Source organism: Mirounga angustirostris, unplaced genomic scaffold, assembly GCF_029215605.1.
Source record: "Mirounga angustirostris isolate CCGP_5_RB_7025 unplaced genomic scaffold, mMirAng1.0.hap1 SCAF_13, whole genome shotgun sequence".
Taxonomy (NCBI): domain Eukaryota; kingdom Metazoa; phylum Chordata; class Mammalia; order Carnivora; family Phocidae; genus Mirounga; species Mirounga angustirostris.
Genome location: NW_026991721.1, coordinates 885,256 through 910,741, shown reverse-complemented (window position 1 = coordinate 910,741; position 25,486 = coordinate 885,256). Strand labels below are relative to the sequence as shown.

Here is a 25,486-nt window from a genome sequence, read left to right as displayed (position 1 = left end):
CACGTCCACGTCTTCCCCTGCAGGGTCCTCAGTCTGGGAGTACAGCGAGGAGGCCCACCCTCCCCTCTGCTCCCCTTCCTTCCCCTCCCCTCCCACCGTCACCTCCAGCGTGGCCCTGTGGAGCTCCGGCCTCCCAGCCCCTCCTGCCTGTTGTCCATTGGCTGGCCTATCACCTTTACCCCTGACCCCTCCTCACTCCCCACCTGCCCTGAGCCCAGCCTCCCAGCTGCTCTCCCGCTCCTTCCATCACCCCTCTGTCCATCCTCAACCAGCAGTGGGGGTCTGAAGGACAAGGCAGGGCTGAACCACCTCTGCCCGGACCCCCAGGGCCCCCTCACTAAGGGCCCCCAGGACTACAGCCTGGTCCTCGCTGACCCTTGCACCCCACTCGACCACCTGGCCACCTTTCTCTTGGCCTACCTCGGACGCACCAGCAGCGTGTACAGCCTGGGACCCCTGCCCCCCGCCCACAGGCCCCAGAATCCCCCCACCTCAACCTCTTGCCCTTTTCTGCCTTACTGCCCGGCGGCCTTCTTCCGAGTAATCTGTGTGCTCTGCCCACCATTGCCCAGCTCAGCCAGGCCCGGGAGCAGGAGGGTCTCCCTCAGGCCCCAGCCCCCCTGGCCAGCGGGGGCTGCCGTGCTCCAGCGTGCACCCCTGGGTCTGACTTCCCTGTGCCTTGTCACAGCAGACTGGACGTGTGAGGGCCTCTGACACAATGCATTTGCCAACTTCCTCCCCAGACCTCACCGCGGCGGCTCCGCCTGGGGCCACGTGGGGCAGCCGTCTCGGGCGCACACTCCCCTCGGCTCCTTCTTCCGGTCCTGCTCTGTGTCCCACATGTCCCCAGTCCAAGGCGCGGCCATTCCCCGCCCCCACCGCCCGCCGGACGGCCGTTCACAGCACGGTTCTGACACTATGGACGTTTCCAGAGGGGCCGAGGGTCATGGGTCCGGCCACCAAGCCAGACTGTCGTTGCTTCTGGTGGCTTCTGCTGATTCCGCTGGGTTTTCTCTTGTAGGTGGACACTTCGTCTGCTGCTTCCTGCCCACAGAGTGTGTCACTGGGCTGAGGTGCGCCCAGGTCTTCACAGGGGCCGGCCCACTGCCGGCACGCCATGCCCACCTGGAAGGGGGCGCCCCGAGGGCAGCACCCGTGTGTCCAGCGTCCAGCAGGAGTCTACCAGCTGCCCTCCTGCCTCATTCCCAAGCCCAGAAGTCCTCACTCTGTCCCCAAAATCATCCTTCTTTGGTCTCTGCTCCCAAAGCTTAGGGGGCCGCCCCAGAGGCCTCTGTGTCCGTCACCCAAGGCCCCTGGGCTCTCTGCGAAGCCAACCCAGCACCAAGGCCCAGGTCTGTGGCCAAAGAGGTCAGAGTTGTAGCCCCCGCGCGCCCCGGGGCCTTGGGGCTCTGGCTCTGGAAGCAGCTGCAACCCGCCCACATGGTCACAGGCTCCCCAGCATCCTGTGTCCATCTCTGGGCGCGCTTGGTGTCCCTGGTTTGGGCAGAAGCTGCCTCCCCATCTGGACTCTCCAAGCACGAGTGCGGAACAGCTCTTCCCGTCAGAGCCACCAGCATCCCACCCGGCCCTGGAAGGCTCTCCGGGCCAGACTCGGAAGAGGCCGTGGGAGGTGGGGTCTGGAGCTGCCCAGGGCAGCCAGGCCCATGGGGGCCACTTCTGGTCACTTATCCCCACCCCAGAGATGACAACTCATCCCCACAGCCTCCTGCAGCCTCCCTGTGGGAAGAGCCTCCTGGGGGTCTTGGTGGCTACACCTAGCTTGCAGCTCTTTCCAGAAACAACTTGCATAATCTGGCCAGGGCTGCTGGGGCTGGGGCTGGCGGGCAGGGACCCGCTCTCTGGTTACTTCCTGCCGCCAGCCCCAGATCCAGGCAGGGGGCTGGGCCGTCCCCAGGGGGTGGGGGATTAGTCACTGCACCCTCCACCCCGAGGAAGAGGCGGCTCCCTCTGACACCCGAGCCGCTCAGGGGGGTCAGTGGCACTGACGTGGGTGCCGCCCACACCCGCGGGGTCAAGCGGTCAGTGGAAGAGCGGCTCCCGAAGCCAGAGGCCTGAGAATGTGCGGCTCCCAAGGAGGGCGTCCGCGGGGCCAGCAGCCTGTTCCCTGCCCCCGTGTGGCCGTGGCCGTCCACCTCACACTCAGGTGGTCTCCTGAGCCCAAGGGAACCCCTCCGGCACCAGCTGGTCACTGATAGGAGGGGTCAAGCTCCGAGGTCGGTCCCCCTTGCCGTGTGGCTGCAGCGACGGCTGGGCCGGGCCGGGCTGGGGACTGGACCAGGGGTGAGGGCAACACTGTCCTGGTGGGTGCACTACAGAAACTGAAGGGTGGTGCCGGCCACACCCGGGCTGCTCTGACCAGGTCTTGGGAGCAAGGTGAGCCCTGTCCACACTCCCAGGGCTGCTGTGGGGCTGGGTCCAGCCTGAGGCCAGCGTGTTGCTGGGGGTGTGGTCTGGGGCCTCCCCCAGGGCCTCCAAGGAAGGGGTTGAGGAACGTGGAGGTTCTCAGGGCAGAGTTGGGGTCCCAGGGAGGATGAGGGGAGGGGCAAGGGTTTGGTCTGCGGTGGGCCTTTGTGCTCACGAGTGCACACACACCCAACCCGGTGTCTATGTGGTGAGGGGTCTGATGCTTTGTGGGTAAAAGACGGAGCCCTCTTCTAGAAGGTTCCTTCAGCACGCAAGGCCTACTGGTGTCCGGTGTGACCAGCGGGGTGGATAGGCAGGGCCATACAGGACGCCCTCCCTCCCTCTATTCTGTGCATGGATACGTGCTGTTCCCCAGCAGCTGGAGGCAGCAGGGCCCCGGCCGACCTCCCTGGCTGCCTGGTCCTGGGGGCCGGCTGAGGGTGTGGAGTGGGCCCTCTGGCACCCAGTCTGTCCCCACCCCATTCCTGGGTTTTACAGACAAGCTTAAAAACCACAGAGTCCACACGTTGCAAAATGCTCCAAGTGTATTTGTGAATCCAGTTGGTCACTTCCTGTGGCCCAGGGCCGACAGGGTGAGGCTGTGCCTCCTGGTGGCAGGCCAAACAGCCGGGCACCCAGTCCAAGCGACCACCGTGATGCTCAAGTCCTGGGAACGCAGGCTGGACCCGCGGCCAGAGGAGCCCTGCCCGCCCCAGCCTGGTCCCAAGCGGGGCTGCAGGTTGGTCGGGGCCGCCGCACATCCAAGGGCCAGCCGGACCCCGGGGAGGGGCGAGGTGGGCGGGCAGGGCAGCCTGGTCTCGGTCCCCTGGAGCCGAGGCTGTAGGGAATAGGACGCTCTTATCGGTGTATCCCAGACGGGGGTGGCCGGGAGCCCTGAGGACGGGTGCTGGTCAGTCGGCTGGGAGGGCCTGTGGCCCTGGCCCCGCTCTTCCCGCCCGCACGCTCCATCTCCTGGCTCTGGTCCTCATCGCTCTGCATAGACCCCGACCCCTCCGCGTGGCCCGGGGTGCCGTGAGATCCACAGCGCTGCCCCACGCAGCCACACTCCTCCACGTGGGGGTAGCTGAAGGCCTGGCTGGAGCCGTCCTTGCAGTGCAGGGTCACGTTCCTCAGGGAGACGCGCAGCCCCTGGCAGCACTCACAGCGGTGCTGCATGGCGTTGGCCTCCTGGGAGTACCTGTGGGCGGGGCCTGCTCAGCGCGGGCGCCACGTGGCCCGCAGCCACGTCAGACCCCAAGCGCCCCACCTGTGTCGCGGCCACCTGCTCTCAGAGGCGCTCCGGCCTGTAACAGGCGCACGCGCCCACGCGCCCCTTGTGGGGTGTGAACACTCCCGCAGCTGACCAGGCCGCCAGAGAGCCACGGCTGACCCCCAGGCATGCCACCAACGGGGCCGTTGAGTCTGTGGTCCCCAAACCCAACAGCCGGATGCCCGACAGTCCACGGGCCGCCGCCCCCGCCGCCCTGCCCCCGCCCTTCTCCATCCCCGCGCCCAGTGTAGACCCTGCCCCGCGCAAGCGGGCCGGGCTGAGGAAGGGGCTCACGTACATGGAGGCGCTGTCCCCACAGTTGCCCTGGCAGTAGGCCAGGGGCACAGGCTGGAGGGAGCTGCAGCCTTGCTGCTTGATGACCCGGGACTCGTTAAACATGGCGCAGCGCGAGTCTGGGGGCGACACAGGAGGCCGTGCAGAGGGTCAGGACTGGCCGGGAGCCCTGGGCCCCCCCGGGCGGATCGGCCACCCCCCGAGGACATCCCCGCTCACTGGGCTGGGATGGGAATGGAGGACAGGACACACAGCAACCATCCGCGCTCGGCCGGGCCTGGTCCTGTGCCGACAAAAGGGCTGCCGTGAGGGCCGGGGCAGCCGTCCCAGAAGTGGGGGGACGCACAGGAGGGGACAGTGCCCCACGGAGGCGGGCAGCACCCCCACGGCCACCGCACCGGGCCGACCTCGGCTCCCCACCCCCACCCCCGGGCGAATCTTGCGGTGGCCTCCCGTGGGCGCCCAGGGGGCCAGGCGGGGCTGTGGGCTCCCAGAGCTCACCGCAGGACAGCGGAGTGGGGGACACGCCTTCTTCCTGGTCACCACCACAAGCCCGTCCCGGTGCTCCTCACACTCGTGGGTCACACAGGGGTTCCCAGGGTCTGACCAGGACTGGCCGGGCTGCAAGGAGGAGCCGGCCAGCAGGGTGAGCGGGCAGGGGAGGCCTGTTGTCCGCCTCCCGGCCTGTGGGCTTCCAGAGCCCTCCTGGCCTCTGCCAGGCGCAAGCCCCACAATGACCGCTCCCCAGGGACCCCCAGTGCGCCAGGACGCGGCCGGCTCAGCACTCCCCACCCCTGCTGCCACTGTGCACCTCACAGCAGCTCCATCCAGGCAGGGGTGGGACCTGGCCCCGAGCCCCGGCCTCCCCCGGAGCTCCTGGGAAGTGTGGCCTCGCCCCAGCCAGGGCTCACCCGCGGCCCCGTGGCCCCGAGCCCGCCCACAGCCAGGACTCACGTAGAAGACGTGGACGGAGCTGTCGCTGGTGTTGAGGACGCAGGCCTGCGGCTCGCACCCACCGCAGCACCGCCCGCTCTGCTCCCGGTACTCGAAGCCCTGCGGGGAGACGTGGCCATGCAGCCTGAGCCCCAGCACCGGCTGCCCCGGGCGGCAGGACGGGGCGGTGGCAGCAGGCACTCACCAAGGGGCAGCGGGTGTCGCAAATCTGGATCTCGCAGCTGATCACGGCCGTGTCCGAAGAGGGACGGCCGGGCACCTCGCATCGGCACGTTTCACACAGACTGGAGGAGACCACGGAGCCGGGCTGGGGAGAGTCGGGGCGGCCAGGGCCGGTGAGCTTCCGGAACGTCCCCCTCCGGGTCTGGCCCCCGCTAGGCAGGCCGGGCCCGCTGGGTGACCCTAGGTGCTGCCTCCTGGTGGGGGGGCGGGGGGCCCCAAGCCTGCGCCCTGTGACCAGGGTGCCCAGGGAGGTCACATGCTCAAGAGGGCCCAGCCGGGGGAAACTGAGGTTGGGGGCCCTCGTCACGTTCAGGAGAGAGCCGAGGGATGCGGGCCTCGCCCACCCTGCTGACGCTGAGGAGCGGCGAAGCCGGGGAGCCGAACTTGGCCTCAGCTACGCGGGGCTGTGGGCTGTGGTCCCCGAGAGCTCACGGCTGCTGGAGGTGCACCCGGGCTGGCGGGGGGCCTGGCACGGCCGGCAGGCCCCATCTCGGGGCGAAGCTGGCAGGGGCAGGGACAGGGAGGGCTCAGCTCCCTGGGTGCCACGGGGGTCCCAGCCTCCGTGTCGCTCTTACCTGGTACAAGGTGCCATTGATGCTGCAGACACTCCAGCCTGTCCGAGAGGGGACGCGCAGTCTCACAGATCCACCCTCACCCCCTGCCGCCCCCCGGCCCCCCGGCCCCCAGAGCAGTGGAGACCGCACGTATCGCGGGAGTGGGCTGGCCACGGGCATCAGGCAGTGGTGCCCCAGCTGCGCCTTTGTCCAGGGTCACCCCGAGCCACAGAGGACCCTGAGAGAGACTCCCCCACCCCCCCTGCGCAGTGCCCGGGCGGCCCACGAGGAGGTTGCAGACACTCACTGCAGTTCTGGCTCGGGCAGCAGGCCCCCTCCTCGTAGGTCAAGATCAGGCCGGAGCCCTCGGGACAGGCCACGGGCTTGGGGCAGTAGCTGGGGTCACAGGCTGCGGTGGACGGGAGGGTCCACTCAGGGGCCTGCGTCCGGCTCTGCACGCCCCCACTCCAGCCCAGTGCTGTCCCCAGGGGTCCCCAGCAGTGCCGCCCACCCAGCGGGCCAGCTCTCCAAGGGCCGGGCCACTCTGGGTGGCCTGGGCAGAGGAGCCCCTGCCCTCCTGGCATACCCACCCGTCCCAGAGCACGTCTGTTGGGGGGGGTCACCGGCTGAGGCCTTGTGGGGGGCGGGGGGCTGCTGTCCCCTTGGTTGTGCCCCCCCCCCCCGTGCAGCTGGTGGGCAGGGGCCCTGTGCACTCAGGCGGAGGCAGGGGGGCAGCAACTCCGAGCTCACCGCAGTTGTACTGGGGACAGCACTGGTCGGCCTGGGGGGCTGCAGGCACGGGCACGAAGCCGGGCACGGGGCAGGCTGGGGGCAGGGGGCAGGGCTTCCTCTGACAGATCAAGGTCAGCGTGCTGTTCCCACAGGTGCACTCCTGACAGTCCACGTGGATGGTGTGGCCGGGCTGCAGGCGAGGCACGAGTGAGCCCAGGACCCTGGGCCTGGCCCCCGCCGGTCCAAGCATGGCTGCAGCCAGACAGAGGGGTGCCGGGAGCCCACGGCTGAGGGCCGGCGGGGGAGCCGGGGGGAGCCGGGGGGAGCCGGCGGGGAAGAGGGCTTCAGGGGCGGGAGATGGGTGGGAGGCGCCAGGTGGGTGACCACCTCCGTTCTCACTGTGAACCAGTGGAGCAGGAGGGGGCCCCACTAGAGGATAGGACAGGGCCACCCCAGGGGCGGGCGCCCCCCTCTGGGAGCCTTGACCCCTCCCTGCCCCTCCTCTGAGGCTCTGGCACTGAGAGGACGCCCCGCCCCCCACCCCAGCTGGCCACACTCACCTCCACAGGCTCCCCGTGGGGCCCCAGGCACTCTGGAGGGAGAGAGATTGAGGTCACAGGTGGGCAGCCGCGGCCCCCCACCTTTCAGGGGCAGGACCCATGTTGGGGGCCCAGGCGGTCCCGAGCCGCAGCAGAAAGCCCCAGGATCTGGCTGGGAAGCACAGATCCATGGGGGGAGCTGGTCCTGTGCACCTGCCAGCCCCCAGCCCCACCCATGGGCACATACTGTGGCAGTCTATGGGCACACAGACGTCAGAGCTCGTGCTGAAAGGCATCATGTCCTCTGGACAGAAGCAGCCTTCTGTGATGGGGCCAGCGTCCTGCAGAGCCCTGTGGGGACAGCAGAGGGCTGGCCTGGTCCCTATGCCCCCCAGGGTAGGAGAAGGCCAGCCGGGGGCTCTGGGGAAGGCCTAGGAGGGAGAGGCAGGTGCGTACATGAGGCTGGTGTTGTCGCTCCCGTAGCAGTAGGAGAGCTTGGACGGGCCACAGGGCTGGTACACCTTGTCAGTGGGGCAGGTGAACGCTGTGGGGTGGGGGGCACAGCTGAGGCCAAGGGCACCAGCCCAGAGCAAACTCCAGGCCTTGCCGTGAGCCTCATCCCTAGGAACCCACTGAGTGCCTGACGCCTGCCGGGGGCTCTGCAGCCCAGAAGCTGGCCCCCTAGGGCCCCACCCCTGCATGCCCTGCCTGCCCACAACTGCCACCCCTGCGCTCCAGGCCCCGGGCACCCCGACCTGGGGGCCCCCACTACTCGCCAGGAGCTGAGTACACTCTGCCCTGGAGTCAAGCCTCCTCCTCCAGGAAGCCCAGCTGCTGACCGCCAGCCCGGCGTGTCTGTCCCTCGGCCACTAGCCGCCCACCGTGGCTCGCCGGGACAGGGCAGGCACTCACGGCACGCGTGGCTGGTGTGGTTCCTCCAGTGGATGCACACGCCGCGGGAGGCGCAGAGGGACGCGTACAGCTCCAGGCTGGAGCATACCACGTCCGAGTCGGTCTTATGGCACCAGTCGAAGACGCAGCCTTGGTAGAAGGTCATCGGGGGGATCACAGCGTGGCACTGCTCAAAGACCCTGTGGCCAGCGAGGCCAGGTCAGGGGGCAGCCCGGGCTTTGCCCTAGGTGTGCGTGCCCCGAGGAGGACGGCCCGCCGCAGCACGGCTGTTTCTTTCTCAGATTCTCCCCTGGGCCTCCCCGTCGGCCCGGAGACCGGGTGCTGCCCTGGGGTGATGACGCGGGCCCAGACCCACAGCGAGCTAGCGGAAGCCGACCCACCCGGCCGGCCCGGCGCCTGGTGTCCCAGCAGCGACCCGCGGCTCTGCTCCACCCGCCCCGACCCCCTGCTCCCTTGGGAGCCGCGTAGGCGGTGGAGGGTGGGGTCGGGGGGCTGCCTGCCTGGGCCCCTCCCCAAATCTCACTTGCTCAGAATCAGCTGGCAGATTGAGGACGACGAGCACGGGGTGGGCGAAGGCGTGGGCCTGGCTGGAGGGGGCGTCGGGGAAGGTTCGTGGCAGAGTGGCTGGTGGGGTGCTGTCACCTTCCAGTGGCCGGACATATCGGAGCAGGAGGCCGCCACCGCCCCCCCAGGCAGGCGACACTCATCCTTCTTGTCATTGGTGCAGGTGCCTGGGGTCGGAGGGGGGTTGGGCGTCAGGCCGGCAGGGGACAGCCGAGAGCCCCCGACCCGCGGGCCGCGGGGCCCCCGAGCTGGGGGTGGGGCCCTGGCGCTCGGGGCAGCCCTGATGGGTTGGCTGAAGGACCTGACCCTAGGCGTTTCCCTACCCCCTGTGGAGGGTGGATGGGTGTGAGCCTCGGGCGTGGGGCACAGGCCCCGGCCCCTCCGGTGCACGTCCCGCACATTCTCGGTGCGGCTGGAAAGCAGAAACACCTGCAGGCTCGGGGCCACGCGAGCAGCCTCCGCCCCGGCCGAGAACGCGGTCCCCGGGGGTCTCCCCCCGCGCGACCCTTCCCACGGCGGACACTCTCGGCTATGTGCCTCCCGCAGAGAAAGGGCCCCGCGTCCGCAGGGCCCGGTGGGGACGGGACTCACCGCACTGGCCCTCTGTGTTGTTAGCAAACTTGCTGAAAGGCACCTCCACCGAGAAGATGAGGCCGGAGAACATGACCTGGACGCCAAGCTCGGGGATGGTCACGTACATCTTGATGCCGATTTGGAACACATTCATGCCATCCTTCTGGAAGCCGGGCCTGACCACTTTCTCATTGAAGATGATCTAGACACGGCCGAGGACGAGGCAGAATGAGGCGGCGCCCCCGGCCGCCCCGGTCCGCGGGGAGCTGCCGGGGGGGCTCCCCACCTCGTTGGTCATCACACCGAGGACGGGCTTGCGGGTCAGCACGACGCGGTCCTGCCGGTACTCGACGATGATGGACTGCGGGCAGGAGAGCCCGTCCTCGGCCCCACAGAAGTAGTTGTTGATGAGCACGCGGAAATGCTCATACACGGGCATGATCTGCTGCACCAGCACGTATGTGCAGTTGCCCAGGAATGTGTAGTACGTGCCGTCGAAGGTGACGTAGTGGGGGTCGCCCCAGCCGCTGCACACACCTGCGGGCGCAGAGCGGCCTTACGCGGGGCCTCCCGACTGGCTCGTCTGCCCCGGGACGCACTTGCCCGCACTGGCACAGGACTCCGTCCGGCGGGAGCCGAGGAGGCCTGAGCGGGGGGCCAGGCCCTCTCGCCTCCTGCCTCCTGACACGGCCCCGGGGGCCCTGGGGCTCGGGCGGGATTCCCCTCGGCGCCCCGGTGGAGGCCTGGCGCCATCCATTCCCCACCTCGCTGTCGGGCAGTCCTCCCTGCTGGCTCACCCAAGTGCATCCCGCCCCCTCGGCGGGACACCCTGGGCCCCACTGCCCCGCCTGGCTCCCGGCTCACACTGGCACTGGTAGCCTGGACAACAGCCGTCGTGGTCGGCCACCTTGGCGGGGGGGAAGCCGTTGGCACAGGTCGGCGGCTGAGCGTGGGGACAGCGGCGCTGGTGCACGCTGATGACTGCGTTGCCCTCACAAGTGGCCTGAGAGCAGTTGGGCGTGGGCCAGGTCTCGCCTTTCTGTGGAAGGACGGCTCTCAGCCTGGGGAGCCTGCAGTCCCCCAAGACGGGAGCCGCGGGAAGCCAGCAGGGGACGGGACCTGCCCTGTCCAGCCCCTGCCACCCTGTTCCACACACAGGGCCTCCCCCCGGAGCGCTGCCCCGACCCCACACTCCCTCCCCGGCTGCCCGGCCCCACCCGCTCGGGCACCCGTCATCTGCTGGTTGCACACACTCCCGGCTCCCCGGTTGGCACCCCCTCTCGGCAGCCCTGCAGGACCAGAACCGGCCACTTCCCAACAGTCAGCCTGCTTCAGCCCGCGGGTGACTGACTTTCCCGCCCACAGCTGAACTGGAAAGATGCCGAGAGTCCCTGTACCAGCCTCTGAGAAGGGCAGAGAGGGGGAGTTACCATTCTTGGGGGGACTGCGTTGGGGCACCCCTGCTCAGTGATAGGCACGGAGGTCGACGGGGAGAAGCCGTGGGGGGAGGTGGCCGGGGCAGGAGGTGACACGCTGCTGGGGCAGGACTGGTCCGTCCGCCTGACCACGCGGCAGTCCAGAGTGCACACGGCATAGTAGCAGTGACCGGCGAGGTCGGTCTGTTGGTAAACGATGGATCCTGTGAGAGAAAAGACCAGGCGGGGGTGAGCGGAGCCGTGCTGGGGGAGAGCCGCAGCCCAGAGTGGCTCTTCCAAGCTCCACGTCCACACGAAGGGCAGACCTGGTAGAGGCCTTCCTGCCCAGAAACAAAAGGAAGAAATCCTCAAAGATGGCTCAGTGCCGCGCTCGGAGACACCCTGTAGCCCAGCGGCACGGGCAAGGGACCCGCCCCTCTCCCAGACACCACGGCTTCCTGTGCACAGGACAGCAGCGGCCGGGGGCACCACACGCGGTGCACATACCTGCGGAGTAGAGCTTGCCAGACACGCTGCAGTAGCACGTCGTGGTGGGTGGCGCCACGGAGCTGGGCAAAGGCACAGCGGACACCACGGAGGTAGGCTCGGGAGGGGACGAGCGCTTGGTAGGTGAAGTCACGTGGGGCTTCACAGAAGTGTGACTGCAGTTCTCTGGGGGCTCACAGCACAAAACCCGGACCTCATAGTTGAGGCACATCCCGACATCGCCCTCCTGGTCCCGGTTCCGGCACACCAGGCCCTTGCTGAGGTTGCACTGCACCACCTGGCCCAGATTCTCGATGCTGACCTCGGGGTGGCTCTCGGCCCGGCACTCCAGCTGCGAGATGGATTCGGGCCGGCGGCAGATTTTCTCTCCCCTTTTCTTGATGTTGCAGTAGGTTTCCGTGTCTCCTCCATGTGGCCCCGGGGACGGGAAGTCCACGTCAAACCACTTGGTCCACGTGCATTGTGGCTGGCAGGTGACAGTCACATGAGGGGAGTGGGTTGTTTCAGATGTGAGAACAGGGGTTGTGCTGGTTGTAAGAGCAGACGAAGTACCGGATTTGGGCACAGAGGTTGAGCTGGTTTCTGGCACAGGGGATGGGCTGGTTGTTGGCACAGAGGTTGGACTGGTTGTTGGCACAGAGGATGAGCTGGTTCCTGGCACAGAGGTTGAGCTGCTTGTTGGGACAGAGGTTGGGCTGGATTCTGGCACAGAGGTTGAGCTGGTTTCAGGCACAGAGGTTGGGGTGGTTGGTAGAACAGAGGATGAGCTGGTTCCTGGCACAGATGTCAGGCTGGTGGTTGGCACAGTGGTTTTGCTGGTTTCGGGCACATAGGTTGGGCTGGTTGTTGGCACAGAAGTTGAGCTGGTTTCTGGCACAGTGATTGGGCTTCTTGGTGGCACAGAGGTTGAGCTGGTTGTTGGGACAGAGGTTGACCTGGTTGTTGGGACAGAAGTTGGGCTGCTTGGTGGCACAGAGGTTGAGCTGGTTTCAGGCACAGGGGATGGGCTGGTTGTTGGCACAGAGGTTGAGCTGCTTGTTGGGACAGAGGATGAGCTGGTTTTAGGCACAGGGGTTGAGCTGGTTGTTGGGACAGAGGTTGGGCTGATTGTTGGCACAGAGGATGAGCTGGTTCCTGGCACAGAGGTTGAGCTGCTTGTTGGGACAGAGGTTGGGCTGGATTCTGGCACAGAGGTTGAGCTGGTTTCAGGCACAGAGGTTGGGGTGGTTGGTGGAACAGAGGATGAGCTGGTTCCTGGCACAGATGTCAGGCTGGTGGTTGGCACAGTGGTTTTGCTGGTTTCTGGTGCAAATGTTGGGCTGGTTGTTGGCACAGTGGTTTTGCTGGTTTCGGGCACATAGGTTGGGCTGGTTGTTGGCACAGAAGTTGAGCTGGTTTCTGGCACAGAGGTTGGGCTTCTTGGTGGCACAGAGGTTGAGCTGGTTGTTGGGACAGAGGTTGACCTGGTTGTTGGGACAGAGGTTGGGCTGCTTGGTGGCACAGAGGTTGAGCTGGTTTCAGGCACAGGGGATGGGCTGGTTGTTGGCACAGAGGTTGAGCTGCTTGTTGGGACAGAGGATGAGCTGGTTTTAGGCACAGGGGTTGAGCTGGTTGTTGGGACAGAGGTTGGGCTGATTGTTGGCACAGAGGATGAGCTGGTTCCTGGCACAGAGGTTGAGCTGCTTGTTGGGACAGAGGTTGGGCTGGATTCTGGCACAGAGGTTGAGCTGGTTTCAGGCACAGAGGTTGGGGTGGTTGGTAGAACAGAGGATGAGCTGGTTCCTGGCACAGATGTCAGGCTGGTGGTTGGCACAGTGGTTTTGCTGGTTTCGGGCACATAGGTTGGGCTGGTTGTTGGCACAGAAGTTGAGCTGGTTTCTGGCACAGTGATTGGGCTTCTTGGTGGCACAGAGGTTGAGCTGGTTGTTGGGACAGAGGTTGACCTGGTTGTTGGGACAGAAGTTGGGCTGCTTGGTGGCACAGAGGTTGAGCTGGTTTCAGGCACAGGGGATGGGCTGGTTGTTGGCACAGAGGTTGAGCTGCTTGTTGGGACAGAGGATGAGCTGGTTTTAGGCACAGGGGTTGAGCTGGTTGTTGGGACAGAGGTTGGGCTGATTGTTGGCACAGAGGATGAGCTGGTTCCTGGCACAGAGGTTGAGCTGCTTGTTGGGACAGAGGTTGGGCTGGATTCTGGCACAGAGGTTGAGCTGGTTTCAGGCACAGAGGTTGGGGTGGTTGGTGGAACAGAGGATGAGCTGGTTCCTGGCACAGATGTCAGGCTGGTGGTTGGCACAGTGGTTTTGCTGGTTTCTGGTGCAAATGTTGGGCTGGTTGTTGGCACAGTGGTTTTGCTGGTTTCGGGCACATAGGTTGGGCTGGTTGTTGGCACAGAAGTTGAGCTGGTTTCTGGCACAGTGATTGGGCTTCTTGGTGGCACAGAGGTTGAGCTGGTTGTTGGGATGGAGGTTGACCTGGTTATTGGGACAGAGGTTGGGCTGCTTGGTGGCACAGAGGTTGAGCTGGTTTCAGGCACAGGGGTTGAGCTGGTTGTTGGGACAGAGGTTGGGCTGCTGGATTCTGGCACAGAGTTTGAGCTGGTTTCTGGCACAAAGGTTGGGCTAGTTGGTGGCACAGTGGTTTTGCTGGTTTCTGGTGCAGATGTCAGGATGGTGGTTGGCACAGTGGTTTTGCTGGTTTCGGGCACATAGGTTGGGCTGGTTGTTGGCACAGAAGTTGAGCTGGTTGTTGGGACAGAGGTTGAGCTGGTTGTTGGGAGAGAGTTTGGACTGGTTGATGGCACAGATGTTGAGTGAGATGTCACCAGGTGGATGGTGGTCTCGGTTAGGCTGGTGGGGCTCACACTTGGGGTGTGAGGGACTGTGACAGTTTTGTGGGTAGAGCAGTTCTCTGGGGGCTCACAGCACAAAACCCGGACCTCATAGTTGAGGCACATCCCGACATCGCCCTCCTGGTCCCGGTTCCGGCACACCAGGCCCTTGCTGAGGTTGCACTGCACCACCTGGCCCAGATTCTCGATGCTGACCTCGGGGTGGCTCTCGGCCCGGCACTCCAGCTGCGAGATGGATTCGGGCCGGCGGCAGATTTTCTCTCCCCTTTTCTTGATGTTGCAGTAGGTTTCCGTGTCTCCTCCATGTGGCCCCGGGGACGGGAAGTCCACGTCAAACCACTTGGTCCACGTGCATTGTGGCTGGCAGGTGACAGTCACATGAGGGGAGTGGGTTGTTTCAGATGTGAGAACAGGGGTTGTGCTGGTTGTAAGAGCAGACGAAGTACCGGATTTGGGCACAGAGGTTGAGCTGGTTTCTGGCACAGGGGATGGGCTGGTTGTTGGCACAGAGGTTGGGCTGGTTGTTGGCACAGAGGATGAGCTGGTTCCTGGCACAGAGGTTGAGCTGGTTGTTGGGACAGAGGTTGACCTGGTTGTTGGGACAGAAGTTGGGCTGCTTGGTGGCACAGAGGTTGAGCTGGTTTCAGGCACAGGGGATGGGCTGGTTGTTGGCACAGAGGTTGAGCTGCTTGTTGGGACAGAGGATGAGCTGGTTTTAGGCACAGGGGTTGAGCTGGTTGTTGGGACAGAGGTTGGGCTGATTGTTGGCACAGAGGATGAGCTGGTTCCTGGCACAGAGGTTGAGCTGCTTGTTGGGACAGAGGTTGGGCTGGATTCTGGCACAGAGGTTGAGCTGGTTTCAGGCACAGAGGTTGGGGTGGTTGGTGGAACAGAGGATGAGCTGGTTCCTGGCACAGATGTCAGGCTGGTGGTTGGCACAGTGGTTTTGCTGGTTTCTGGTGCAAATGTTGGGCTGGTTGTTGGCACAGTGGTTTTGCTGGTTTCGGGCACATAGGTTGGGCTGGTTGTTGGCACAGAAGTTGAGCTGGTTTCTGGCACAGAGGTTGGGCTTCTTGGTGGCACAGAGGTTGAGCTGGTTGTTGGGACGGAGGTTGACCTGGTTATTGGGACAGAGGTTGGGCTGCTTGGTGGCACAGGGGTTGAGCTGGTTGTTGGGACAGAGGTTGGGCTGCTGGATTCTGGCACAGAGTTTGAGCTGGTTTCTGGCACAAAGGTTGGGCTGGTTGTTGGCACAGTGGTTTTGCTGGTTTCGGGCACATAGGTTGGGCTGGTTGTTGGCACAGAAGTTGAGCTGGTTTCTGGCACAGAGGTTGGGCTTCTCGGTGGCACAGAGGTTGGGCTGGCTGTTGGGACAGAGGTTGAGCTGGTTTCAGGCACAAGGGTTGAGCTGGTTGTTGGGACAGAGGTTGGGCTGGTTGGTGGCACAGTGGTTTTGCTGGTTTCTGGTGCAGATGTCAGGATGGTGGTTGGCACAGTGGTTTTGCTGGTTTCGGGCACATAGGTTGGGCTGGTTGTTGGGACAGAGGTTGAGCTGGTTGTTGGGAGAGAGTTTGGAGTGGTTGATGGCACAGATGTTGAGTGAGATGTCACCAGGTGGGTGGTGGTCTCGGTTAGGCTGGTGGGGCTCACACTTGGGGTGTGAGGGACTGTGACAGTTTTGTGGGTAGAGCAGTTCTCTGGGGGCTCACAGCACAAAACCCGGACCTCATAGTTGAGGCACATCCCGACATCGCCCTCCTGGTCCCGGTTCCGGCACACCAGGCCCTTGCTGAGGTTGCACTGCACCACCTGGCCCAGATTCTCGATGCTGACCTCGGGGTGGCTCTCGGCCCGGCACTCCAGCTGCGAGATGTATTCGGGCTGGCGGCAGATTTTCTCTTCCTTTTTCTTGATGTTGATGTAGGTTTCCATGTCTCCTCCATGTGGCCCCGGGGACGGGAAGTCCACGTCAAACCACTTGGTCCACGTGCATTGTGGCTGGCAGGTGACAGTCGTAGGTGAGGAGACCAAGTGTGACTCAGTTATGGTGTTGGTTGAGTGGTGCACCGGCGTTGAGATGACAATGACATGTGTGGGAGACGAGGAAATTCCAGTGGTCCGAGCAAGCTGTGTTTGGGTCTCGGTTTCCTTTGGAGTTGAGTGTGTGGTCTCAGAAGTCACAGGGTGTTTGGTGCTTCTACACGTATCCACCAGCTCACAGCACTCAATCCGGATTTCATAGTTATAGCAGATTGGGGGTGACTGGTTCTGATTCAGGCATATCAGCCCCACACTCTTGTCACAGATCACATCCTGCCCCAACTCTTCCAGTGGGATGTTTGGGAAAAACTTTGCCCTGCACTCCACATTACTGGGTTTTTCACAGAATTTATGTCCTTTGGATCTCAAATTAGGAAAAGTGTCAAAATCTCCACTGTTTATACCAGGCCCAGGGTAGCTGCTGTCGAACCACTGGGTCCATCTACACTTTTTGAAACAAGGCTCACGTGTTGTTGAAACTGGCATTGGGCTTGGAGTTAAGAGAGTAGTTTTCACCTGGGTATGTGTAGGAGTACCTGCGGTGGTCGTGGTGGTACCCGGGGCAGGTGTAGTCCCTGGGGCGGTGGTAGCGGTCCTTGGGACAGGTGTCGTACCTGGTGTGGTCGTGATGGTACCCGGGGCAGATGTAGGAGTTCCTGGGGTGGTCGTGGTGGTCCTTGGGGCAGGTGTAGTACCCAGAGTGGTTAGAGTGGTACCCGGGGCAGGTGTAGTCCCTGGGGTGGTTGTAGTGGTCCTTGGGACAGGTGTAGTCCCTGGGGCAGTGGTAGCAGTCCTTGGGGCAGATGTAGCAGTACCTGGTGTGGTCGTGGCGGTACCCGTGGCAGGTGTAGTCCCTGGGGTGGTCGTGGTGGTCCTTGGGGCAGGTGTAGTACCCAGAGTGGTCAGAGTGGTACCCGGGGAAGGTGTAGTACCTGTGGTGGTCGTGGTGGTACCCAAGGCAGGTGTAGTCCCTGGGGCGGTGGTAGCGGTCCTTGGGACAGGTGTCGTACCTGGTGTGGTCGTGATGGTACCCGGGGCAGATGTAGGAGTTCCTGGGGTGGTCGTGGTGGTCCTTGGGGCAGGTGTAGTACCCGGAGTGGTTAGAGTGGTACCCGGGGCAGGTGTAGTCCCTGGGGTGGTTGTAGTGGTCCTTGGGACAGGTGTAGTCCCTGGGGCAGTGGTAGCGGTCCTTGGGGCAGATGTAGGAGTACCTGGTGTGGTCGTGGCGGTACCCGTAGCAGGTGTAGTCCCTGGGGTGGTCGTGGTGGTCCTTGGGGCAGGTGTAGTACTCAGAGTGGTCAGAGTGGTACCCGGGGAAGGTGTAGTACCTGGGGTGGTCGTGGTGGTACCCGGGGCAGGTGTAGTCCCTGGGGCGGTGGTAGCGGTCCTTGGGACAGGTGTCGTACCTGGTGTGGTTGTGGTGGTACCCGGGGCAGATGTAGGAGTTCCTGGGGTGGTCGTGGTGGTCCTTGGGGCAGGTGTAGTACCCAGAGTGGTTAGAGTGGTACCCGGGACAGGTGTAGTCCCTGGGGTGGTTGTAGTGGTCCTTGGGACAGGTGTCGTACCTGGTATGGTCGTGGTGGTACCCGGGGCAGGTGTAGGAGTTCCTGGGGTGGTCGTGGTGGTCCTTGGGGCAGGTGTAGTACCCGGAGTGGTCGGAGTGGTACCCGGGACAGGTGTAGTCCCTGGGGTGGTTGTAGTGGTCCTTGGGACAGGTGTCGTACCTGGTATGGTCGTGGTGGTACCCGGGGCAGGTGTAGTCCCTGGGGCGGTGGTAGCGGTCCTTGGGACAGGTGTCGTACCTGGTGTGGTTGTGGTGGTACCCGGGGCAGATGTAGGAGTTCCTGGGGTGGTTGTAGTGGTCCTTGGGACAGGTGTCGTACCTGGTGTGGTTGTGGTGGTACCCGGGGCAGGTGTAGGAGTACCTGCAGTGGTTGTGGTGGTACCCGGGGCAGATGTAGGAGTTCCTGGGGTGGTCGTGGTGGTCCTTGGGGCAGGTGTAGTACCCGGAGTGGTTAGAGTGGTACCCGGGACAGGTGTAGTCCCTGGGGTGGTTGTAGTGGTCCTTCGGGCAGGTGTCGGAGTGCCTGGTGTGGTTGTGATGGTACCTGGGGCAGGTGTAGGAGTTCCCAGGGTGGTCGTGGCGGTACCCGGGGCAGGTGTAGGGGTACCTCGGGTGGTTGTAGAGGTAACTTGGACGGGTGTAGGGGTACCTGGAGCAGGTGTTCCGCTAGTTGTAGAGAGAGTGTTTGTGCCAGTTGAAGTGACAGTGGCTGGGGAAGTTCTGCTCTCCGTTGGCACAGATGGGGTCCTGCTAACCCTCTGTGTGGGCCCAGTGTCTGTCCTCCTGGAAGCTGCAGGAGAGGTGGTCCAGGCCAGGCTGCCGGAGCGGGGGCAGGTCGAGGGGGAGCAGCACAGAGCCCTAATCTGGTAGTTGTGGCAGAGCCCTGACGTCTGGTTGCGGTTGTAACAGGTCAGGCCTACCGTGGGGCTGCACTCCACATGCTGCCCCAGGGCCTGGAGCTGCACTCCAGGGGCCCCCTCAACTTGGCACTCCACCCTCTTCGGTGCTGTGCAGACCTGGTGCCCATGGGCACGGAGGTTCTCCAGTGTGTCGAAGTCACCGCTGTCGATGCCCCGCCCCGGGTGGCTGACATCCAGCCACGGCGACCACTGGCACTCCTCCCCACAGGTCTGGCGGGGCTGGACAACCGGACTAGATGTTATGCCTGTGTGCACCGTGCTCTTGGCACGCGTGGGGGACGTGCGGGGCGGGCGTGTTGAGCTCACAACTGAGGACAGGAAAGAAGGCGGAAGGGCTAAGTCTCCTGGGGTCTTTGAGGCATCCCCTCCTCCCCTGTCCCTGCCCCCCTCCATCAGCAGCCTGGTGGGTTTCACCATGTCAAGCTGGTGTGACTGTCTCCACCTACAATGGGCGCTTGGGGAGAGCAAGCACCAAGTCCCCGGGACACACCGGGCTCAGGCAGGTGTGGAGCCCACAGCAGTTGAAAGAACAGGTGAACTGATCTCATTTAGGGGGAAGCCTGCTCCCCAGGCACGCCCTGAGCAGAACTTGCACTCTGAGGGAAGCCCTGACAAGGCTCTAAGATGCCCCCAGCGGAGGGAGAGGAGTCGGGCTGCCTGCCCCTCAGTGCAATGTAAGGTGAGCAGGTAGCCGTGGCCGGGCAAGAACTTCCCAGGGTGCTCCCGGTGGCCCTCGTCCCAGAGGCCGGCCTCGGGTACCTTTGCCCATGGCCTCTGCCCTGTGCTGGGAGCCCCAGCCCTGATGGTGCCACTGAGGACACTAGTCTCTGCCAGGGAGACGGGCTGAGCTGGGCCTTCCCAGCCGCAAGGAAGGCAGGCTGCCCAGCTCCGGGCCCCTCCTGGACTTTCAGGGAGAGGCGCCCAGCGTGTCTGCCTTACCGAGCGGGGACGTGGAGAAGGAGAAGGTGGTTGGCGGTGTGGGGGTCATGGAGCTGCAGGCGTAGACGCGCCTCTCGATGGCGCCGCTTGCGGAGCAGCGGGCAGAGATGCACCCGCCTGTGCCGTCTGTCGTGTGGTAGATGACATCCCCCGGGCGGAAGCGCCGTCCGTCGTAGATGCAGACACAGGCTGTGAGGAGACGGTCGGGCACGTTAGGGCTGTGGGCAGGCAGGGACCCCGAGTCCCCAGACCCCAGGAAGGCCCCCTGCTGCTCACCCTCCAAGTCGTAGGCACACTGCACGCCGCTCTCGGAGCAAACGCTGGTGGCAGGAAGGAGGAAGTGAGTCTGGGGGTGTAGGGCACCCCGCCGTGCCAGAGCCGCCCCTCAGCCTGGCCGGTGGACACGGAGCCTCGGGGAGCCCCTTCCAATCGCCGAGCGATGGAGGCAGGCATCTAGCAGGCCACGCACCCTGGTGACATTCTGATGGATATTTCCTCTCCGGGGCAACACTTCCAGGGGGTCCTCGGGGTGGCATCATGACTCGGCTCCTGCTTGACCCCCTTCCCTGCCATCCCTCAGGCTGCCCACCCCCATTCTGCAACAGGGAGGCTCCCAGCTGGACCCCAGGACCCCCAGGCTGTGGCAGCCCCCCACCAGTCTGAAGGAGGTGGCCGGCCGAATCTCGCGCACACTCCAGGCTCCTCGCCCCTCTGGCCACACGACTCACCAGGAGTGGCAGTTCTTGTTGGAGGGCACCGCTGTGCCTGGCCGGTATGACTTGCCCTGGACGCGGCAGGGCAGCGGCGGGGGTGGGGTTGGGCACATGGCCACACACTGCATCTGGTCCTCGTCGAAGATGGGGGCCCCGGGCGGGCACTTGGGGTAGCAGCCTGCAGGCCAGAGAAGCCTGAGTCCCAGCCAGACCCCCTGCCTGACCACCTCCCCCCTCCCGGGGCCTTGGCTCAGCCCTGGCCCCAGTTCTCACCCACAGCACGGCGGACGCGTGGGGCTGCGCTCACGAAGGCGCCTCAAGGGGTTGGGAAGAGTCCAGCCCAGCCGAGGGTGCCAGGGCCCCCAGGGCAGCCCCCTCTGGCCAGCGTGGTGGCAGCCTACCTTCCAGGCCCGGCAGGTCGTGCAGACAGCGGCCGCTCGGGTTCCGGCAGGTCCTCATGCAGGGCGCCCCGCATGGCTGGTAGTGCCATTCACACTGGCCCTCGGGGTTGTAGTAGTCGCAGAACAGGGCTGTGGGCAAGCGGGCGGCTCAGTGGGCCAGCTCCGGCCCGGAGTGAGCCACCCTGCGGCCCCAGCGGGGTGCTGCCCTTGCAAGGTGGCCTTGGGGGCCCCACACGGGCCGGGCAAGCTCCCCTGCCCCCAGCCTTCCACCAAGTCTCGTGGGCTGCTCTCACGCCATTCCCTCCCTGCGCCTTCCGGATGGGGCCTTGGAGCAGATGGGCCTCGGATGCCCGTGGTCAGATGCAGCCGTGGGTCCCCTGGCTTCTTGGGGGTGCCACCCATTGGGGTGGGGGACTCCGGCCAGAGCGGCCCCACAGCGATGCTCCCCACTGGCCAGGTGCCAACCGGGTGGGAGGTGGGGGCTCTGCTAACCCCTCTCGGCTCCAGAACACTCTGCCATCTCTCCACCGGCGACACCCACCCCCCATTCCCACGTTTCACTTCCCTTTCCAACGCCTCCGGCCCAACCCGTAGCCGACCAGCCTTAACCACACACTACTCTGTCAGTCCCTGCGGCCCCCTCCACCCTGACGACGCAGCATGTGCACTCACGGCAGATGGCCGGGGTCCGCCAGGACACACACACGCCCACGTCGTGGCAGGCCTGGGCGTAGGCAGCCACCGCCGTGCAGAAACACTCACAATCGCCCCCCGAGTCACAGGCGCACGCGTCGCCCACGCAGGCCTCGTAGTACCTGGCGGGGTCGACCTGGGGGGAGGGGAAGAGCCTTCGGATTCGGGGTCTGGGGCTCCTGGGGGTCAGGCCTGCGGTGTGGCCCGACCTGGGCCGGTCTCCCCCAGAGCGAGGGACAGCGGACGCGTGGGCCCCCGGGGCTGACCACAGGCTGGCCTAAAGGGTGGACGGTGACGTGGGCCCCCCGACTTCTGCCCGCCCCTTCCTTCCCGGGCGCCCCGGGGAACGGCCGCATACGTGGGCGTGGCAGGCGGCGAAGGTGGCGCTGTTGATGATGCTGCACTGCTTCTGGGCCCAGGACTTGCGATACGGGTTGGCGGTGCAGGGGTCCCTGGGGGCCGGGGCGTCGGGGCAGGATGGGGAGAACTTCCAGCTGTTGCCGAACTCCAGGGCGCTGCTCACCACGGACTGGCTCCGCGTGGTGAAGTCATTGATGGCGTTGTCGTCAAAGTTCCCACACAGCCCACAGACCCGGCCCTGCAGACGGGGGACGGCGGCACGGGGGGCTCAGGGCGTGTGTAGGAGGGGCCAGAGCCCAGCCCAGCCTCCTGTGACCCCACACGCTCCCCTGGGGCCCCACATCCCCACGGCCCCCAGGAGGAGGGGGGCCCCAGGTGTGCAGGTGGCTCTCCGCCTTCACCGTGTGTGGGGCCCCACTCAGCACACAGGGTCACGGTGGCGTCCCTCCTGCAGGAAAGGGGGTGCAGGAGAGGAGCACTGGGGGCCACGTGGTGTCCCCTGCAGACCAGCTCAGGTCCTGACCCGGGACCCGTGAGCGTGGCCTCATGTGGAAATAGGGCCACTGCAGACGGGGATCCCGCTGAGGTGAGGACGCCCTGGGTGGGCATGGGCTGTGGCCATGGGGACGTGTGGGCACAGACACGAGTGAAGACAGTAACATGAGGATGCAGGCAGAGGCAGGAGCGTCCCTGGGGCCCCAGACGCTGGAGGGGGCAGGAGGGATCCTCCCCCAGAGCCCCCAGAGTGAGCGGGCCTGGGGATAGTTGCACGGGACTTCGAGTGTCCAGAACCACGAGAAGGAGCCACGCGTTTGTGACAGCGTCCCAGCAGTTGCAAGACACAGCACGCACAGCAAAGGGCCTCCCTCCTGCCGCCTCCCTCGAGGCACGCCATCTGGTCCGGGGTGAGGGCGGGCCGTCCCGGGGAGGGGGGCCCACCTTGAACTCAGGGCTGAGTTTGAGGAAGATGCTGGTCTTCCTGTCCCACAGAAGCACCAGGCCAGCCTCGGTGTCCACCACCAGGTAGATGCCCATCTGGCGAATGGAGTAGGGGGCCTCCTGCCCCGCCCCCTTCTCTGTCACCTCCACACCGCCATCACTCAGCCTCAGCTCGTAGCTCTGCGCAGAAGGGGTCACTCAGGCCTGTCCCCGCTCGCTTTCCCAGGCGTCCCTCCAAGGTGGTCCCCGTCCCTTCCCACCACCCCCCACTCACCCCCAGGAACAGCCTGATGGCCTTGGAGCAGGTGACGCCCGTGGTCCCGCAGGGGACGTTCTCGGTGACCACGCGGAAGGTGCGGTTGGTGGTGCTGTTGCCCCCACAGTGGTCCTGTGGCCAGGCAGAGGGTGTTCCTGCAGCTGGGAGGCTGGGGTGCCCAGAGCTGCACTGCAGGACCGCATGGGACAGCCGGGGAGCCCCCGGGACCACGTACCTGGACCAGCGTGTACCCACAGTCCCCACTGAAGCTGTAGCTCTTTCCGTCGAAGGTGAGGTGGTGGCCGTCCCCGTACACTGCACAGGTGGCCAGGCAGGCGTCCTCTGTGCACTGCCACATCCTGTTCTTACAGGTGCTGGGGGCAGGGGGCACCGGTCAGGCCCAAGCTGGGCATGGGCAGTGGGGGTGGGGATGGGCCCTGCGGGGACCATGGGCAGACCTCGAGGGCTGGGGCCGCACCACCCACTGCAGGGAGCCCCCTCCCCACTGCGTACCGGGTGTTGCGGCCCCCCCCGGAGACCTCGAGGGCTGGGGCCGCACCACCCACTGCAGGGAGCCCCCTCCCCGCCGCGTACCAGGTGTTGCAGCCCACCCGGATGGTCTGGCCGGGCGGGTAGCTGGCCCCGTTGTGCACACAGGGGCAATCGGCTGCAGGGAGGCAGTGGCCCTCACCATCAGCCACCAGCCCGTCGGGACACACGCAGCCAGGCTCGCACTGGGAGCTGTACTGTGGGGAGCAGGAGACACGGCTCAGCCGGCCGGGGGTCAACAGCCGAGGGCCCCCCCACGGCCCACAGTGAGCCCAGGGAGCCCTCAGGCAGCCGTCTTCCCGGGAGCAGCCCTAGAGGGCCCCTCGGCAGGAGCCCACGGGGGTCACTGGGGGTGGGGGCTCTCACACAGTCCATGTCCAGGGTGAAGCAGCTCTTCTGACAGCCGGCCCCGGCAGCCCCCGGCGTGGCGTTGCGACAGTCGACGTAGACCATGGGTGCGGTGCAGACTGGGGAGGTAGGGGCCGTTCAGGGTCCCCACCCGCCACCCGCCAGGCTGGCTCTGAGAGACACGGCTGCACACGGTGTGTCCCAGCGGCCGAGTCTGTGCCGCCCGCCCTGAGGCTCGGCCAGCAGGGTGCGTGTGTGCGTAGCGCGTGTGTGTGAGCGTGTGAGTGTCCACAGGGCGCGTGTGCGGGGCGTGCTCACACACGCCACCACCCCCTCACTGAGCAGGCCCGACAGAGAAACCCCTCCACACCCACCAGTCACACTGACTGGGGGGCGGCCACCCGAAAGCTTGGCGACAACGAGAGCCCCTCCCTCACTGTGGACTCACCGGGGGTGGGAGCCTGGCCTCCGACGCAGGTCAGCGTGCCTTGTGTGCAGGTGCTGGGACGAGAGGGTGGTCAGAGGGTCGCCCATCCCGGCCGCCCTGCCCACCAAGCCCAGCCGGCAGGGCTCCTACCAGATGACCCCACGCTCATGCAGCGACTCCCCGTTGGGCACCACGGAGCCCCCGTGGTAGCAGGGACAGCTGGTGGCTGGCACACATTTGCCCGCATCATCCATGAAGGTGCCCTGGGGACAGGTGCAGCCGTCCACGGGGACAAAGCTGATGCCGCAGGTGACGTCCTCGTGACTCCGGGCCCGGCAGGTGGGCTGGCAGGTGCTGATGTGATAGCGGTAGGTCAGCGACTTTGGGCAGCTGGTCATGGGCTTCGCTGCGGGATGCCAGGTGGGGGGAGGCAGTCAGGACGGCAACCATCGCCCGCACCCACCCCCGCCTCCCCTGCCCCAGCCGCAGGGTCCCAGGCCCGGCTGGCCGGGGCGCTCCAGGGCTCCGAGCCCGCACGGGGCCGAGGCCCCAGAGCACATGTCCGGGGGACACTCACTGCACATGCCGTCCCTCCAGCCGCTGAGCAGCACCCCCTTGGCAGTGCAGGCGTGCACGTAGGAGGACAGGGCCGCGCACAGGCAGTCCTCGCTCTTCTCACAGTTACACGTGTCGAACATGCAGTTCTGGGGACGGGGCCGTCGTCACCCACACGCCATGAGCATCCCCCACGCTGCCGCCCCTGCCTCCTCTAGGACCCCTCCTCGCGCCCGCACCAGGGGCCCCCACGCCCTCCGCACACCATCTTGGCACCAAGCTCCCCTCCAGGTGAGTGCTGGAAGGACCACAGCCCCTCCTGTCTGGGACCTGACAGGTGCCAGCCCGTGTGGTCAGGCTTAGACCCCAGAGCGTCTCGGCCACCACCGATCTGCCACGTGGACTCCAGGGCCCAGCCAGCCACAACCCCCAGGGCTTGTCGGCCCCAGTGCCTGGTTACAGGGCTGGAGGCACCGATGAACTCCAGACCGCGGACCACGTCGGACCCTCACGGAGCCCCTCTCCCCGCACCGAGGGCAGCCGTGTGGCCGGGGGGGAGAGGTGGGTGGGTGGGCGTTACCGAGTAGTAGGTGCCAGGGTTCACGGCAGCATGGCACCGGGCGAAGGGGCCGTGGGCGTCCATCAGCCGGGAGCACCAGTGCTGGGCATACTTCTCTGTGGACAGAGGTCAGCAGGCTGGACGGTTGGCGTCCAGTGGAAGCTACACAGACGTGTGCAACCTCCCGTAGGGAAGGGCGCCAGGAGCACACAGGGTCCCAGGCTCCCTCCCGGGCGCCCCTGCTACGGTGGGCGGGCGGGCACGCTCAGGGCGCGCCTCCACCACCCCCACAACACCCTGTTCCTCTTCTTCCAGAAGTTACCACAGCTTTACCAGAAGTGATGGGAAATTCGTTGGCGAGTTTGCCTGTTTACCTCCTGAATCCCTCCTCCAGGGCCAGAGTGGATTCTGTGGC

General features: G+C 65.4%; 1 protein-coding gene across 1 annotated transcript in view; it reads right to left on the bottom strand.

Moving 5' to 3' along the window:
* Positions 1–3,282: 3,282 nt before the first annotated feature.
* Positions 3,283–25,486, bottom strand: part of MUC5AC (mucin 5AC, oligomeric mucus/gel-forming) — a 29,010-nt gene continuing 6,806 nt past the window's right edge. Inside the window, 43 exon segments of the mRNA XM_064576419.1 lie at positions 3,283–3,622; positions 3,867–4,107; positions 4,208–4,271; positions 4,490–4,609; positions 4,943–5,041; positions 5,127–5,249; positions 5,740–5,777; positions 6,026–6,127; positions 7,237–7,340; positions 7,446–7,533; positions 7,902–8,080; positions 8,425–8,632; positions 9,057–9,240; positions 9,325–9,575; positions 9,903–10,077; positions 10,469–10,677; positions 10,961–11,001; positions 12,013–12,159; positions 12,257–12,471; positions 12,556–12,670; positions 12,761–12,951; positions 13,180–13,479; positions 13,896–14,168; positions 14,248–14,445; positions 14,674–15,192; positions 15,459–16,338; positions 16,385–17,913; positions 18,042–18,640; positions 19,272–19,460; positions 19,548–19,591; positions 20,000–20,162; positions 20,386–20,514; positions 21,058–21,214; positions 21,437–21,676; positions 22,378–22,557; positions 22,652–22,765; positions 22,869–23,007; positions 23,228–23,379; positions 23,549–23,649; positions 23,979–24,031; positions 24,108–24,363; positions 24,535–24,661; positions 25,093–25,187. Coding sequence (XP_064432489.1) covers positions 3,283–3,622; positions 3,867–4,107; positions 4,208–4,271; positions 4,490–4,609; positions 4,943–5,041; positions 5,127–5,249; positions 5,740–5,777; positions 6,026–6,127; positions 7,237–7,340; positions 7,446–7,533; positions 7,902–8,080; positions 8,425–8,632; positions 9,057–9,240; positions 9,325–9,575; positions 9,903–10,077; positions 10,469–10,677; positions 10,961–11,001; positions 12,013–12,159; positions 12,257–12,471; positions 12,556–12,670; positions 12,761–12,951; positions 13,180–13,479; positions 13,896–14,168; positions 14,248–14,445; positions 14,674–15,192; positions 15,459–16,338; positions 16,385–17,913; positions 18,042–18,640; positions 19,272–19,460; positions 19,548–19,591; positions 20,000–20,162; positions 20,386–20,514; positions 21,058–21,214; positions 21,437–21,676; positions 22,378–22,557; positions 22,652–22,765; positions 22,869–23,007; positions 23,228–23,379; positions 23,549–23,649; positions 23,979–24,031; positions 24,108–24,363; positions 24,535–24,661; positions 25,093–25,187 — 9,671 coding nt within the window.